Raw genomic sequence first — 18,744 nt, forward strand, 5'->3', positions numbered from 1 at the left:
TGTGTTCTGAATGGTTAGGGGCTTGGCTGTGCTCTGATTGGCTGGGGGAGTGTTCTGTTTGGTTGTGCTCAGGTTAGTCTGAGTTGCAGAGGGGTTTAAGATTTTGGGCTGCCTTGCTATTTTGGCTTCGCGTTCGTGGTCGTGCTTCTTCATGCTATCTTCGCATGGATGGAGGGAAATGGCTAATGTGCAGCTGTCTAATGATGCAGCTGTGGTCTGGCTTCTGGTTTGTGGTCGTGCCTCGTCATCGGTGTGGCTTTGGGTTTGTTTTTTGCGTGGATGTGTGGTGGTGACCTCCTGTGTGGTTTTTGTGAGTGTGGGTCTGGTATCCTTTTTTGTGTTAGGGAGTCGTTTGTCAATAAGGGCGGGTTTCCAAATGGCTGGTAGGCGGGAGGTATCATCTCGCTTGTTCATGCTGTGTGGGCGTTTTTCTATCTCGATGGCTTCTCTGATTATTCTGTTATTAAAATGTTCACTTTTGGCAATGGTTCTGGTATTTTTAAAGTCAATTTCATGTCCTGTGGCTTTAAGGTGTTGGACCAGGGAAGATGTTGGTTCCTCTTTTTTGACTGAGTTCTTATGTTCTTCAATGCGTGCACTTATTCTTCTGTTGGTTTGTCCGATGTATGTGGTGGGACAAGTGGTGCATGGGATTTCGTATACTCCTTGATTTTCTAATTCAATTTTATCTTTGGGGTTTCTAAGGATGGTGGATATTTTTCTGTTTGTGCAGAATGCTGTTTTGATGTTGTGTTTATGGAGGATCTTACTGATTCTGTCTGTGGTGCCTTTTATGTATGGGAGGAGGGCTTTGCCGTTTTCTTGTTCTTTGTCTTGGATTTTAGTGGGGTTTCTTTTTGGATTAGGTTTGTAATCTTATTTCTTTGGAATCCATTGGATGTTAGTACATTGGTGAAAGTGTGTAGTTCAGGTTTTAGGTGTTGTTCGTCAGCTAAGTGTTTTGTTCTGGAGATGAGTGTCTTGGCTACAGAGTTGATCTGTGCTGGGTGGTGGTGTGAGAGAGCGTGCAGATAGCGGTTTGTGTGTGTTTTCTTCTGGTAGATGGTGTGTCCTAGGGAGCCATTGGATTTCTTGTAGACTAAGACATCCAGGAAAGGAAGTTGGTTGTTAGCTTCTGTTTCCATGGTGAACTGTATTTTGGGGTGTAGGCTGTTGAGGTGTGTGAGGAAGTTGTCCAGTTTTTCTTTCCCATGTGGCCAGATTATGAAGATGTCGTCTACGTATCTGAGCCAGAGTTTGGGTTTGTGATCCAATTTTTCTAGAGCTTGGGTTTCAAAGTGTTCCATGTAGAGGTTTGCAATGACAGGTGAGAGGGGTGATCCCCTGGGTGCTCCTTCTGTTTGTTTGTATTTTTGTCCATTATAGATGAAGTATGTGTTGGATAGGCAGTGGTTGGTCAGATCTAAGATGTGTTTGGGGGGGTTATATTTGTTTTGAATAGCTGTCAAGGCTTCTTTGATAGGCACTTGGGTGAAGAGGGATATGACATCGAAGCTCACTAGTAGGTCGCTGGGCTGTAAGGACTATGTGTATAATTTTCATCTAGAAACACTGCTATTTTTATTTCTATGATACTGAATTATTTGTTCTTCCTTGTTAAACATGTGTATGGACCTCCAGCAGTCCAAAGAACATTCTGTTGCTTTGATTATTGCAGCACCAGAGCAGTGATACTACAATAAGGGAGGAAAAGAAAGATCTGCATTAATATCAAGGAAGACAGTGTTGGGAACGAGGACATTCCTGTGTGCAAACATCTGGGAAAGCAAATGAGAAGCATTTGCATTGATACACCAATCCATACCACAGGTGGGCTGATGGAAAGGACACATTTCAGGGGAATGACTATAACTGCTTGTTTATTCCAGGAGCTATGGCAGTTCAGGAAAGGCATTGTTTGAATTCCATTTTGAAAAAGTCTCGTGCTGGTCAGTTGGAAGGATAAATGTTTGGCTTATGATTTTCCCTGCCTTTCCTTTAGCATTTTAAAGCCATAGAAGTGAAGATGATTGAAGATTGGCTTGAAACTGGTTTGTGAAGGATTGGAAGATGGAAAACAAATTTTAAGAAATTCTCTATGAGTGTGAAAGATTAAAAGGCAACTATGTCAGACTTGCATAGGAGTAGATAAAAACCATAAATAGGACTGTACAATATGCACATATATGTATTAAAATGGGAAGAGGAAGATCAATAAAGTGATAATGTAGTTCTGTTTCTTATATCGAGTTCTGCTTATATTAAAATGCCTCCATTGAAAGTTATACTCAGCGCATCAGCATCTACCATCTGACAAAAAGGCTTGTCTAGAAAGGTAGACATATTTATCATCCAGCATCTGAATATTTAGAGCACAACTGCTTTAATAAAGATAAGATGATAATGAAGGAATACAGAAAGGCTTTATCTAGGAAAAATTCCCAATGGATCAATACCAACATGAGTGCAAGTAATATTATGCAGACCACTGCTGGAATTTATTCTGTTTAAAACAAAATGCACTTTAGACTTCAAAGAGTTGCTATATAATAAGGACAAATCAATCAACACTCATCTGTGAATAAAATGGAAGAATTGGGATATGTGTATGGAAACTGATAATATCAATGTATTACATCCAAAATATTGTACCAAGATTTATTAACAGAATAAGGTATTTTGGTTCAGTAGGATGTAACAAAATTGTGGTATTGGGAATGGCATTCCATTGCCACTGGATTTTATAGCTGCTAAGATTTGAACAAAACATATATTTGAGGAATGTACCCTGTATTTAAAATATCTGAAATAAGATATGCAAAGAGTAATTGCTTGAATCTTTTTTTAAGCACTAATGTTAAATATTTTAAAGAAATGTATTGGATAAGCTAGAGTGATTTTGGTTAGAATTAGTCCTTGAACAATTTATCTCCAGTCACACATACTAGGGGAAATTGAGAAAGAGCTGAGTATCTCCTCACTGGTTGTGAATTGACTAAAGAAGGAAACAAGGAGTTCACAAAGTTCAAGCTGTCAGTGCCTGTGGCCTTTATTACAGTATAACCCCACATGAATCAATGGCATGGATTGCTGAAATAGATGAACTCCTGCAATTGAGAATATGCTAGGAACTAACATTTCTCAGGGCTGAAATATCTATTAAGTCAACCAGTATTCACTTAGCTCCAAGGATAAGGAACATAAGGCAATGTTCATTAAGTTGTGGGAGAGATAGGAAGAAGAATAAATTAAGCCCTGTGGGTATTAAGTGTATCCACTTCATATTCACAGTTGTTTCAAGTGACTTCATTCCAGCAAAGATTGATATCTTCATTGGTCATACCATACATTGAGCAGCTTTTTTCTGAATTCAGTTCTTAGAGCCTGATGTTTAGTCCATTACAACTGGTATTTCTTATAATTTCTTCTTAAAGAAAGTCAGTGTGAGTGCTTGAGGAACCCCTATAAATAACATTTTTATGCACAGAAAGCCACATACATGAATGTGCTTCCCTTTTCCCCCAGTTGCTAGTTGATTTAACTCAGATGCCCCTGGCATTTGAAAGAGACTCTGAATTCAATGAAATTGTATAGCAAAGCTATAGCATAATCTCTGTAGAAGATTTTAAAGAAGAGGGCAGAAGTTCTCTGGTAGATCATATACATTCCTTTTAGAAGATTCCAGTGATGTCTCAGCAATTTTCAAAAAGATTTAAAAAATATTTGCTTGAACATTGGATGAGCATTACCAATCAATATTGGATTTGGTAAAATCTGAATTGGTATAGGACAGCATTCAATATTCTTAAATGGTTTTAAAGTGCAGTGGAAGATATATTCTGCCTGAAATTCTGAGGATTTATGTTATTGGATACAAAATATTGATCGATAATATAAGTAGTTTCTTAAGTTTAAAGACAGTGTAATTATCATCAACAGTTGAATTATCATTATTTAATTGCTATAATGAATTATTGTGTGAAGTCTTGCAAATAAGATTAAGGTCAATTGTTAGGAAAAAAATATTCAGCTGGTTGGGTGAAGAATTTATGTAGATCTTTGTTATGCAACTAAATCACGAAACTATAGAAAATTGTATGAAGATCTTGCTTGAGTTTGGTATCTATGATTACAAAGTACTTAATATAATGCTTGAGGTAAAGGTAAAACAGTACCATAACAACAAAACACATGACATATTTAACATTATATTCTCTCTTCTGTTTTTATTTCACTGTTTAAAAGCCTTGGTTACCAGAGACTTCACTTGTTCCAAGAGCTAGATGCAGTCTCTGTTTGACCTAGGTCATGCTAAAAAATAATCAATATTATTATCTAAATTGCTTTTTGCTTATCTGTTATTTAATGTTGGAAGAAAAATTAAATCTATCCTGTAATCTGTAAATCTTTCTCCTTCAAATGTCATAAGAACATAAAAAGAACCCTGCTAAGTCATTCTGAGAGCAGTTTAATATCATGGGGAATTCAAATGGAATATATGTGTGCAAAGCTTTCTCCCACAAGTGATCTCCAACAGCTGGTTTCAAACATATGTTTCCTCTAAATCTAAAAAATTGGTAGGTATTGATATTCCTGGCTATCCTCTAAGAATAAATTGAGGCCTTCTGAAGGCCTTAAACAACCAGGGCATGCTGGCCTTGTCAGGAATGGGAAGAAGAAGACCCTGAATGCCATCTGGGGGCAGCAGGGGTGGCAGAATACAGAGCAGCAGGAGTCATGGACAGCAGAGCAGCAGGGGCAACAGGGCAACAAAACATAGGACTACCGTGTTGGCAGGATGGCCAGAAGATCAGAAATGAGGAGGTAGGGGTGAGGGGAGTGAAGCAGAGGTGTGCATAGCAGGCAGAAGAAGCATTCAATAAGAGGTGGAGTACCCACATAGAACATTCATGTCTTGAGTCCTTTCACATTTACCAAAAATGGGGACTGACCTAATTACTACAATCCTGACTACCAAAACTGCTCTCACTAAGGAGGGCAGGATGAAAGGCTGAATAAACCTTGACCAGGCCAGGATCAAAGTCCTGTCTTTGTGCAGAATTAGCCATCAGTACTGCATTCTAACCACTGCACCACCAGGGTTCTAGAATGCAGCTGCTTGTGTGCTACTCTCAGGTAACACTATGGTCCAAGAAATAAACTGTTAGTTTATTTCTATGTGTAATTTAAATTGGCTATAAAGTCATTTTTGATTTTGGGCCTAGTATCTTTAGAGTTGTCTGTTTGATGTAGAATCTGCTTCCTCAGTGCCTATAAACAAGTAGTGACTCCTAAGAGTTCCCATTTATTAATAAATGTGACAGGATTCAGGAGGTGGACATTCTCTGTGGGTTCTCCTCTTATTGAATAGCCTCTCCCAGGGTCAAGGATAGCCACTTCCTCTCTAGTGTTGCAGAACATTCTTATTTCAGACCATATTGGTTAAAGTGTGGTGCTCTGAATATATGCAGATAGATTATTTTTTACGTTATTGCATTTATGTTATGATTACTAGTGTACTGTTTTAGACTGCTAATATTCCAAACTGTGAGTTTCTTTGAATTAACTATGACTGAAGTGATAGAAATGTCGAGAGAGAGAGAGAGAGAGAGAGAGAGAGAAAGAGAGAGAGGGAGGGAGGGAGGGGAGAGAGAGAGAGAGAGAGAGAGAGAGAGAGAGAGAGGGGTAAAATGTATACATAGCTTTTTAGGTTCAGTGATGATTTACTTCTACATAATATTTATGCAATTTTTCTGGTCTTATACATCAAATTGGACATTGTGGTACAAAATGTCATAAAACAAACAAACAAACAAATAAATAAAATGTATACATAGCTTTCAGGTTTAGTGATGGTTTACTTCTACATAATAATTTATGCAATTGTTCTTCTGGCCTTGTTGTACATCAAATTTAACATTGTAGGACCCATGCCAAATTAAACTGACTTGGTTTTATCCAAGTGTATTAACAAAGCAGTTTATAGATTTATCATCACTGGTTTTCTATTTCAGTATGAATATTTCAATGCTGTTCTCATTAATGAACGAGATGAAGATGGAAACTTTTTAGAACTAGGAAAGGAATTCATCCTTGAACCAAATGACCATTTCAACAATTTGCCGGTGAATGTCACTTTGAGTGATGTCCAAGTACCAACAAATATGTACAATAAAGGTAAGGGAAAAGTTTTCTATTATATCACTTAGCAACGTACTTTTGTTAATATCAACTTTTGTGGATACGATGTTCACTGAGAATAAAGATGAATGCATTTTCCTCAAAATTTCTCCCCAAAAGTTTCTATATCTTTAAAATAAAATTTAATGAAATATTTATTTAATAGTTTCAATCATTAGTTTTGTTTCACTATTGCCACAAATTCATAGATATCTTCTCCAAGACTGCAGAGAAGGATGAGTGTACATTTTATCTTGTTGAAAGTTGCCTTTCATTAGAAGAAAGATCTTATCCCAGATGGGGTTTGGGATCTAACTCCTTCAAAAGTAGGCTCATCCATTGTGACATCCTTCCTAGTTTCTTTTTTGTTCCGCTCAGCAGGTTTCAACACACTGCTTTTTGCCAGTAAAACTGAAATAATGTCAGGCAGGAAGAATCATAACCACAAGTTAAGTCCCAGTTAAAAAGATTTATTGCTCAAAAGAAGCTAGTTAGCTAATGGTCAGAACTAAATTGGCCTTAGATTAAAGTTAATGGAATTCAAGAGGGCTGGACTTGGATCGTTTGTGGCAACATAATGGCTCCAGACTGATTACTCTTTTAACTCTGCCCCAGACTCTGCCTCTTCTCCTACAATTGATTGCTGATAGGAGTTGCTCCCGGGGCCCCTTAAAATTAGGTTGAGGGCCAAAGATTCTCCACTCTTGGTGGAAGCATTTCTGATCATTGTATCTTTTAGCACAATTGTTTCAGAGGACTGTTTGTCTGTTTTTAAAGTTATGATCAACTTATTATTAAAATATAAAGAACAGAGAGCTGGTACAGAAGATAAGCAAAACCTTTTGCATTACATTTGCCTTTCCCGCCCTTTAAACTTTGTTTATTCTACCATTGCACTGAAACAGTCCTGTTTCTCAATTGTAACAGATCCTTGAAATTCAATTGTATGTGTTTTTGTGTATGTGTGTGAATAATCTCCCCTCTGCTCTGCAGCCTCTCTGATCTAAATCACTGGGCTTGTCATAGTTCCATTTGGGCTGTATTTGGGCCAACTTGTATACATTTGCAATTTTATAACTGCTTCTTCATCCAAGAAAGTAGCCTGATGTTATTGTGAGAGTTTAACCAAAGCCAAAAAAAAAAAAGCATCTGGGGAAGTAATGTATTAAAATAAAACATTTCTGTAAAATGTTCAAAACAAAATAATACATTTTTAAAGCAATCCATGTAAAAAAGTATTTCTTCCAATCCCGGTATAAATGAAAAAAAAAATCCATGTTATGTTTTTAGCAGACAGTTTGAGGGAGTTGTCCCATCAGCTCAGTGGAATATTATATTTTCTGCAATTAAAAAATAATAATCACTTTCCTTTCCCTATCAATCTTTTTACGCTGTACTGAGTTTTTAGAGTATTCAGAAAATTATTTTAGCTGTGTTGCCAGAATTGCAGCATTTTTCCTTGATAAATGGTAAATACTTTTAGGAATATCTTTAGGCATTATTTTCAGTGGGATATACAGTATGTTTTACTTCAACTCAACTGATAAATATAAAGCAGACAATGTATTGCTGCAAAGTTGTACTTTCAGCTTTCATATCAAAATTTGCTAAAGAAAGAAATGGAGAGACCTGAACTATTTCTAGTAACTATATTAGGCTATGCTCATTGACACAATATAACATGGTAGGTTATGTATCAATGACATCTTAAAAGGACTTTTTCATTGATGCTCTTTTTTAAAGCACAAATAGGGTCCTTTTTGTCAGCAATGTACATCTTCAAATATAGCCACTTTTTCCCTGTCCTTTGTCCTCATGTCATGTATTCTTTAACCTGAATATAAAGTCCACCTTGGAACTAAAGTTGTAAGAAATAATAAACAATATATATTTCTATAACTCAATTTCACATCTTACTTAATTTATTTTCAACATACTTCTGAAATTAACTTTAAGCGTCTGTTCCATCATTAAATTCTGGGGAGAACTTTTCACTCAGTATGAGCCTCAGTTATATCTATTACTCTATTGTATAAAAGTAATGAAACAACAGCAGCAGCAGCAACAACAACAAAACCCACCCATATTTGCATTGCATGAATGCAAGGAATAGCATAGTTTGAACCTCTCTTCTTTCACAGATACCTTTTAGCTATGGTAAACTGAAAGTTGATTTATAAATACACAGAATCCTGAATCTTAAAAACCTGTTACTATATCTCCTTGTGGTATGTGTCACTCAATAGGTTTGCAAAATACTTCTCAGTGTTGGTACAATAAACATTTCTGGAATAGAGATGACAGATGGGAAAGAGCATTGTGTACTAACATTTCTGAAAAATGTAGAATTTATTTTCTTAGTTTCCTGGTTTCCTTTTCTAATCTTTTTGTTGTTATTTCTGTTTTACTTATAAAACTCATAATTTTATATAATGAAAATATAACATATGTCTCCTTAAGTTTTATATTGGAATTCTTTTTTTAATCTCAAATTAAATAGTCATTTGTTATTCTTGCATGAGGCAGCCATCAAAAGTCAGAAAACAAAATTCTTAACCTCAGATACGGCTGATGTCTGACTCTTTGAAAATTGCTAATGTCAGTACACAGACGTCAGAGTGGTGGCATTGTCTCTCTGTACCAATCAGGTACACACTGAGAATAATAAACTCATCTATATTGTGCTTTGGATAAAAAAAAAGGAATGACAGCTAGGATTTTTAAATTGTTGGATTTATAAAGTTTATCAGATGATTTTGGACAGATGTTATCTTCCAAGACAAAGTGTTATAAGGCAAAAGTGAAGGACGAAATTATATTACACACAGACAAATACCTAATTTAATATAATTAAATACCAAATATAATTCTAATGGATATAAACTCCCCTTGGAATGTCTGAACAACTTTTAAATGTGTCTTGTTTCTTCACCTGGTTGCATAATCTTTTTCAGTCATATCAAAGTTAGGTAATATTAACTCTATAAACTGATACTTAATCAGAAAGAAGAATATATGATTGCTGAAAAATATTTCTTAAAGGTAAAACATGAGCAAATTCAGTTTTAAAATAATAGTATAATTTTACTAAGCATATATTAAAGTTATAATTATAAATTAATTTTAATTAATTATTAATTAACATAGTAAAACTACAAATAGAATCCTATAGTTCTGTACATATGTCAAATAATCCAAAGAATATTCCTCCAGGTTTTTCTTTCAATCTCACCAAGTAACACAATTCCTCTTTATAAAAACTCAAGTAATAGAACTAGATAAATTCATATAGAATTCTCTATGGATATATGTATTCAACCATTTCAATATATTGTTCTACTGGCAAATAATTATTTCCTGATCTAATAGATACAAGCAAAGAAAATAAAGAATATTTTACAGTTTTGTTACAATGCCTTTGGTAAGGCCACACTTATAATACTGCATCAAGTTTGGGTCACCATGATGTAAAAAATATGTTGAGACTCTAGAAAGAGAACAGAGAAGAGCAACAAAGATGATCAGGGAACTGGAGGCTAAAACATAAGGAACATTTGCTGGAATTGGGTATGTCTAGTCTAATGAAGAGAAGGATGAGGGGTGACATGATAGCAGTGTTCCAATCTCTCAGGGGTGGCCACAAAGAAGAGGGAGTCAAGCTATTCTCCAAAGCACCTGCAGGCAGGACAAGAAGCAAAAGATGGAAACTAACCAAAGAGAGAAGCAGCCTAGAACTAAGGAGAACTTTTCTGACACTGTGCCAACACTGGAAGTTTTTAAGAAAAGACTGGACAGCAATTTGTCTGAAATGATATAGGGTTTCCTGCTTGAACAGGGGGTTGGAGTAGATGAACTCCAAGGTCCCTTCCAATTTTTATTATTATTATCGATCATCGCACAGTCAGCCAGATGTTCAGACTGGATTTGGCATTTTGTCTACCTATCGAGTCCTTACCCAGGACCTGGGATAGGCAGATGTGGATGTTTGATGGTATTACAGGTATCGTCGCAGGATGGAAGCAGTTCCTAATAAGGCCGCCTTTTGCAATTGACTAATAGCAAATTTGTCAATGCCAATGGTGTTCAAGTGGTGCTCCAGTTGTTTTGGGATTGCACCCAAGGAGCCTATGACTATTGGTACTACCCTTGCTTGCTTTTGCCACAGTCTTTCTATTTCTATTTGTAGGTCTTTGTATTTTGTTATCTTCTCCAGTTCTTTCTCTTCTATTCTGCTGTCTCCAGGCACTGCCATGTCCACTATCCAGACTTTTTTGTCTTTCTTATCGACAATTGTTAAGTCTGGGGTGTTATGTTGCAGGTGCTTGTCTGTTTGAATTCTGAAGTCCCAGAGCAGTTTAATTTTATCATTTTCTATGACTTTCTCTATTTTATGATCCCACCAGTTTTTGCTTACAGGCAAATGATATTTTTTGCAGATCTTCCAATGCACCATTGTTGCTACTTTGTCATGCCGCTGCTTGTAGTCAGTCTGTGCAATCTTCTTGCAACAGCTTACCAAGTGGTCCACTGTTTCTTCAGCTTCTTTGCATAGGCGGCACTTACTGTCTGTTGCTGTCTTCTCAATTTTGACTTTGTATGCATTTGTCCTTAAGGCTTGGTCTTGTGCAGCCAGAATTAGTCCCTCGGTCTCTTTCTTCAATTTTCCTGCTCTTAGCCATTGCCAGGTTTTATTATTATCTGCTTTCCCAGCTATTTTTTAATGTATTGGCCATGTAGTGCTTTGTCTTCCCATGCCTCTATTCTGTTCTTCATTTGGTCTTTCTTGTAGGCCAGTTTGGTCTCTCCAGTAGTTAGTAAGCCTTCCTGATATACTAATTTCAGTGCATCTTCATCATTGTTCTTCAGATATTCTTCCAAAGCCATTTTTTCTTCTTCAACCATCTGATGTACTTGTAGCATTCCACGCCCACCTATTTGCCTTGGTAGATAAAGTCTATCAGTGTCACTGCGTGGATGAAGGGCGTGATTCATTGTCATTATTTTTCTGGTCTGCCTATCCATTGCTTTTAGTTCTGCTTGAGTCCAGTCCACTATTCCAGCTGTGTACCTAATGACTGGGATTGCCCAGGTGTTGATTGCCTTTATGGTATTTCCTCCATTGAGTTTGGATTTTAAGATCTTCTTCACTCTCTTGATGTATTCACCTCTAATCTTTTTCTTGACTTCAGTGTGCTTGATGTTGTCAGCTTGAAGGATACCCAAGTATTTGTAGTATCTTCCTCATCCAGACTCTTAATGTTATTTTCGTGGGGCATCTTGATTCCTTCAGTTTTCATTATTTTTCCTTGTTTGATAGTAAGTGTGGCACATTTGTCCAAGCCAAACTCCATTACAATATCTTGGCTATATATACGGACAGTGTTGAGCAGCGATTCTATTTCAGATGATGTTTTTCCATACAGCTTCAGATCATCCATGTAAAGGAGGTGGGATAGTCTAGCAGATGTTTTTGATGTTTGATAGCCATGTCCTGAGTTATTCAGTATTGTTGACAGAGGAAACAGTGCAATAACAAATAGTAATGGTGATAATGAATCTCCTTGAAATATTCCTCTCTTGATATTAACCTCTCCCAGCCTCTCACCATTGATCTGCAACTGTGTCTTCCATTGTGCCATCGATCTTTGCACAAATTTTCTGATGTTTCTACTGACTCCTGTTATTTCTAGGCACTTTATTATCCAATCATGTGGCAGAGAGTCAAATGCCTTTTTGTAGTCAATCCATGCCACATTCAGGTTGGTCTTCCTTCTCTTGCAGTTTTCCAAGATCATTTTGTCTATTAGGAGTTGATCTTTTGTTCCTCTGCTATTGGGGCGGTTTCCTTTCTGCTCAGGTGGAAAGAGATTGTTTTCAACTAGATGCTGTTGTACTGCATCAGCTACCACACCAGTTAGTAATTTGAAAGTTGTTGGTAAGCAGGTAATTGGCCTGTAGTTACCTGGTGTTGCCCCTTTTGCTGGATTTTTCATTATTAGGTAGGTTTTCCCAGTTGTTAGCCACTTTTCAATTTCTCCTCCTTGTAGTATATTGTTGAACTGCTTGGCAATGAGTGGGTGTATAACAGTTAGATGTTTCAACCAAAACCCATGCAGTTCATCTTCACCTGGTGCTGACCAATTTTTGATTTTCTTTGCTCTTTTTTCTACCATTTTTGTTGTTATTACTAGTTCTTTCATTTCAACTTCTGTTTTATTTGCATCCACCTCTTTTAACCAAGCCGCATCCTTGTTGTATTTCTTTGGGTTATCCCATATCTGCTTCCAGAATTGCACTGTTTCTTCCTTGTCAGGTACTGACTGATTCCTTGCAGTTTCTCCATTGATGGATTGGTAGAAACGTTTCTGATTGGATTGAAATTGGAGGTTCTGCCTATAGTTTGCAATTCGAGCTTCATATCTACTGATTTTCCTGGCTATAGCTGTTATTTGTTGCTTTATTATTTCCAGTGCTTCCTTGATCTTCCTTGTTTCTAAGTGGTATTTCTTGATTAGGTATTCTTTGGTCTTCTTGTTCTTCAGCTTCTTTTCTTTCATCTGTTCTAGCTTGCTTGCATGTGATCTTAACTTGCTGATCTTATTTTCTAGTCTAACCTTCCATTTTTGTGGTGCACTGTTTGTTTGTTTTTCTTTTTTGTTGATTTTGCATCCCAGGTATTCTGTTATAACTGCAGCTGTGCTGTACATTAGTTGGTTTGTTTCTTGCAGTGAATTGGTGCTTATACTTGATATTGCAGTATTTGCATCTTTTAATGCTTGTGCTAGCTGTTTCTTTGGAACAAGCTTCAATGCAGGCAGCCTTATTCTGTTGTTTTTGTGCTGTTCTAGATGCTCAGTTATTCTTTGTTTCAATTCTTTTATTTCTTTAGTTAGAGGGTTTTGTTCTTCCTGAGGAAGAGGTGCCTGGTTTCCAAATGAGAACAGTTGTATATCTCTACTGGATTCCTTCACTGCCAACTCCCCCTGGTTTGCCTCTACATTCTGAATTACTTCTGGTAAGGCTTTGATTTCTTTGCCCTGGGTAAACCTTTGCAGTTCGTCCAATTCTGTTTCTGTAAATACTTTATTTCGTGTTATAAATCGGCGTTGATCTGCTAGTCTCTGTTCTGTTATTTCTGATTCTGGATGTTGTTCTTTCCAGAATTGGTGCATTCGTTTTAGATATCCTCGTCTTGTTGGACTTGATCTGTAGTAACAGATCATTATTTCTTTGTTTTCCATCACTGTGTATCTGCGACGGGTAAACACCTTTTCTTCCAGTAGTTCTGCAGCTGCTGGCCCTGGTTGCTCAGCCAACAGTCCTGAGTCCTGTAACCCATTTTTCACCAGATATCCAGGAACTCCAATATCTAGTGCGGACCTTGTTAACCCGGGCGACGTCCGAGCCGGTATGGCATTCTGAAATTTACGTCTCACCATATTTTTTATGGGAGAGACACTCTTTGTCTGACTCCTCTGATGAGACCTGTCCAGTATGGTTGAACCTCTGGCATAGCTCTCATCTTCCTCAGAGTACACAAGCCCCACAACCACGTCAAGGTAGTGCCTCACTGGGGGTTTATTATTATTATTATTATTATTATTATTATTATTATTGTTGTTGTTGTTGTTGTTGTTGTTCATCGCACAGTCAGCCAGATGTGCAGACTGGATTTGGCATTTTGTCTACCTATCAAGTCCTTACCCAGGACCTGGGATAGGCAGATGTGGATGTTTGATGGTATTATAGATATCGTTGCAGGATGGAAGCAGTTCCTAGTAAGGCCGCCTTTTGCAATTGACTAATAGCGAATTTGTCAATGCCAATGGTGTTCAAGTGGTGCTCCAGTTGTTTTGGGAATGCACCCAAGGCGTCTATGACTATCGGTACTACCCTTGCTTGCTTTTGCCACAGTCTTTCTATTTCTATTTGTAGGTCTTTGTATTTTGTTATCTTCTCCAGTTCTTTCTCTTCTATTCTGCTGTCTCCAGGCACTTCCACATCCACTATCCAGACTTTTTTGTCTTTCTTATCGACAATTGTTAAGTCTGGGGTGTTATGTTGCAGGTGCTTGTCTGTTGAATTCTGAAGTCCCAGAGCAGTTTAATTTTATCATTTTCTATGACTTTCTCTATTTTATGATCCCACCAGTTTTTGCTTACAGGCAAATGATATTTTTTGCAGATCTTCCAATGCACCACTGTTGCTACTTTGTCATGCCGCTGCTTGTAATCAGTTTGTGAAATCTTCTTGCAACAGCTTACCAAGTGGTCCACTGTTTCTTCAGCTTCTTTGAATAGGCGGCACTTACTGTCTGTTGCTGTCTTCTCAATTTTGACTTTGTATGCATTTGTCCTTAAGGCTTGGTCTTGTGCAGCCAGAATTAGTCCCTCGGTCTCTTTCTTCAATTTTCCTGCTCTTAGCCATTGCCAGGTTTTATTATTATCTGCTTTTCCAGCTATTTTTTTAATGTATTGGCCATGTAGTGCTTTGTCTTCCCATGCCTCTATTCTGTTCTTCATTTGGTCTTTCTTGTAGACCAGTTTGGTCTCTCCAGTAGTCAGTAAGCCTTCCTGATATACTAATTTCAGTGCATCTTCATCATTGTTCTTCAGATATTCTTCTAAAGCCATTTTTTCTTCTTCAACCATCTGATGTACTTGTAGAATTCCACGGCCACCTATTTGCCTTGGTCGATAAAGTCTGTCAATGTCACTGTGTGGATGAAGGGCATGATTCATTGTCATTATTTTTCTGGTCTTCCTATCCATTGCTTTTAGTTCTGTTTGAGTCCAGTTCACTATTCCAGCTGTGTACCTAATGACTGGAATTGCCCAGGTATTGATTGCCTTTATGGTATTTCTTCCATTGAGTTTAGGCTTTAAGATCTTCTTCACTCTCTTGATGTATTCACCTCTAATCTTTTTCTTGACTTCAGTGTGCTTGATGTTGTCAGCTTGAAGGATACCCAAGTGTTTGTAGTAATCTTCCTCATCCAGACTCTTAATGTTATTTTCGTGGGGCATCTTGATTCCTTCAGTTTTTACTACTTTTCCTTGTTTGATAGTAAGTGTGGCTCATTTGTCCAAGCCAAACTCCATAACAATATCTTGGCTATATATACAAACAGTGTTGAGCAGCGATTCTATTTCAGATGATGTTTTTCCATGCAGTTTCAGATCATCCATGTAAAGGAGATGGGATAGTCTGGTAGATGTTTTTGATGTTTGATAGCCATGTCCTGAGTTATTCAGTATTGTTGACAGAGGAAACAGTGCAACAACAAATAGTAATGGTGACAATGAATCTCCTTGAAATGCTCCTCTCTTGATATTAACCTCTCCCAGTCTCTCACCATCGATCTGCAACTGTGTCTTCCATTGTGCCATCGATCTTTGCACAAATTTTCTGATGTTTCTACTGACTCCTGTTATTTCTAGACACTTGATTATCCAGTCATGTGGCAGAGAGTCAAATGCCTTTTTGTAGTCAATCCATGCCACATTCAGGTTGGTCTTCCTTCTCTTGCAGTTTCCCAAGATCATTTTGTCTATTAGGAGTTGATCTTTTGTTCCTCTGCTATTGGGGTGGTTTCCTTTCTGCTCAGGTGGAAAGAGATTGTTTTCAACTAGATGCTGTTGTATTGCATCAGCTATCACACCAGTTAGTAATTTGAAAGTTGTTGGTAAGCAGGTAATTGGCCTGTAGTTGCCTGGTGTTGCCCCTTTTGCTGGATTTTTCATTATTAGGTAGGTTTTCACAGTTGTTAGCCACTTTTCAATTTCTCCTCCTTGTAGTATATTGTTGAACTGCTTGGCAATGAGTGGGTGTATAACAGTTAGATGTTTCAACCAAAACCCATGCAGTTCATCTTCACCTGGTGCTGACCAATTTTTGATTTTCATCATCATCATCATCATCATCATCATCATCATCATTATTATTATTATTATTATTATTATTATTATTATTATTATTATTATTGTATTCCATTGCAGAAGATATGCTTGGTACATCTCTCGCTCATATCTCTAGGTTTCATTTGGTAGGACTCATGAGCAAATATGATAAACTACAATTATCAGTTGCAGGCATAAATATAGAAAGCATGACTTCAGTTTAGAAACGAGCATGGAAATAAATCACTTTATTTACATAATGAATAATTAAAATATCTATTGTAAATAATGTCACCATGTCACTATGTGCCATACAAATCCGACAAATGAATAAATAACATAATAAATATTAGTAACCAATATAAAATAATAAAATATTCATAGTAACAATATAAATAATAAAACAGTCACAATAAACAAACATCTGTAACGAGATTACAGTAAAATCAGTCACTACATAATAGTCCTATAATCATATAACTAATAATCCACTTTATAATAAGCAATCTACATATTAAATGACCATCAATGACCAAAGAAACTCTGGAATTACTCAGTCTTGTGGTTTCCAGAAGCGATGCACTGAAAATTCCTAGGTGCCAAGCCGTGTGGGTCAAAAGACTTCAGATTGTTTTGAAGTCCACTGGAAAGCAGAGCAGGGCCTGGAGCGCAAATGTTAATACCTGCCAGCTTTCATATAGTTTATTCATTTCATGATCACAGCAAAATAATACAGTGATAAAAAGAAAAATGTGCCTGGTCAGCAGAATGGTAGTTAAGTCAGCAGAATTCAAGATGGAAAAACAGGTAAGTGAGCTTATTACACATTATTATTGAATCATATTTATTTATTTATTTATTTAGTAATGATTTTATCTTAATAGACTAGATAGAATAATAGAGTTTGGAAGGGACCTTGCAGGTCTTCTAGTCCAATCCTCTGCTCAATCTAGAAACCCTATACCATTTCATATCAATGGTTGTCCAATCTCTTCTTAAAAACCTCTAGTATTGGAGCACCCACAATTTCTGGAGGCAAGTTGCTTCACTGATTAATTACAAATAAATCACTGTCAGGAATTTTTTCCTTAGTTCTAAGTTGTCTTCTCTGCTTGATTAGTTTCCATTCGTTGCTTCTTGTCCTGCCTTCAGGTGCTTTGGAGAATAGGTTGATCCCTCTTCTTTGTGGCTGCCCCTTAGATATTGGAACACTGCTATCATGTCACTCCTAGTCCTTTTCATTAACCGTTCTTTGTATGTTTTAGCCTCCAATCCCCTAATCCAGTGGTTCTCAACCTGTGGGTCGCGACCCCATTTGGGGTCGAACGACCATTTCACGGGGGTCGCCAAACAATGCGATCCACCATTTTTTTTTGAGCCGGCGCAGGGGGCGGCACCGCGCATGTGCGCTGCGCAGGGGCAACGCAGGGGGTGGTGCTGTGCATGCGCGCCACACAGGGGGTGCCCTGTGCATGCGCACCACGCAGGAGGGGCGCATGGGGGCAGTGCCGTGCATGCGTCCCGCGCAGGGGGCGGTGCCGTGCATGCGTCCCACGCAGGGGGCAGCACCGTGCATGCGCGCCGCCTGCTCATGACCGGGGTCGCCGGTCTCTGAAGATTGAGAACCACTGCCCTAATTGTATTTGTTGCTTTTCTCTGTACTCTTTCTAGAGTCTCACCATATTTTTGTATCATTAGATCAAAACTTGATGCATATTCTAACTGTAATCTTACCAAGGCACAACAACGTGTCCAGCTGCAATAATCAATGCCTCCTTTTTTGTATAAGTAGTAGTTGATGAGTTAGAGATTAAACACTGGAATGATTGGCAGTAAGGAAAATGACTGAAATCTTGCTAATCAACTTTGGCAGGATTACAGTTCATAACTTGTAAGAGTTCAAAGGAATGCAGAGCAATAAGTATAGGAAGGAAGCATAACCTTTTCACCCATTAAACATTCCATGTTCAAGATGGCCAATTATTTATTTATTTGATCGATTCATGTTGGCAACAGAGTCATTATACAGAACAAGAATATTTCTTACACTCTTCCTTCAGACTTTTGGCCTAAGGTTTTATTCAATAACAGAATAGAGTAAATAAAGAATATCTCTAAATCTGAAACAGAAAGATGGAATTTCATCAGGTCATATTATTTTTATATATTGTATACATCTAAGTAATTGGCTTTTGAAAAGAGATACTTTGTAAAAAACAGTTTTTTTTTCCAATTTAGATCTCTGTGGGATTTGTATTTCTAGTTTGAACTATCTGTTTGCTTCTCCCAAGGCAAGGGTCATGCTATAAAAAATGGACTTAAAATGTCTCCTGACCTCTTCAGCCCAGTGAAAGTAAGAGAAGACTGTGTATAGGAGAAGGTTATTCCATTATGAGGTTTCTACTGGCTTACTTTGTCTTAAGAGCTGAGTTGCTAAAAATTGATAAATGCATGCTGTATTCAAAGCTCTGATTGCTTTGGAGAAGAAATTATTCGGAGTGTATGAGCCTTGTCGAAAATATATTGAAATGTGATGAACCACAGCCACTTCTGATAAAGCAGGTTGGTTATTTTTTTACCATTTAGAAAGAGCAATGAATATAATTCAGTCATCATTCCAGCAGCTTCTTCCAAGTGACTGTCAAGCTAAGATTATCAATTTTTC

General features: G+C 37.4%; 1 protein-coding gene across 1 annotated transcript in view; it reads left to right on the forward strand.

The window, feature by feature from the left end:
* LOC120301001 (voltage-dependent calcium channel subunit alpha-2/delta-3) overlaps window positions 1-18,744 on the forward strand; it is a 405,499-nt gene that overhangs the window by 93,888 nt on the left and 292,867 nt on the right. Inside the window, exon 4 of the mRNA XM_039327628.1 lies at window positions 6,015-6,177. Coding sequence (XP_039183562.1) covers window positions 6,015-6,177 — 163 coding nt within the window. The remainder of the gene's footprint in view (window positions 1-6,014; window positions 6,178-18,744) is intronic.

This window comes from Crotalus tigris, unplaced genomic scaffold, assembly GCF_016545835.1.
Source record: "Crotalus tigris isolate CLP2741 ecotype Arizona unplaced genomic scaffold, ASM1654583v1 scf7180000024362.2655971311:6658466, whole genome shotgun sequence".
NCBI lineage: Eukaryota > Metazoa > Chordata > Lepidosauria > Squamata > Viperidae > Crotalus > Crotalus tigris.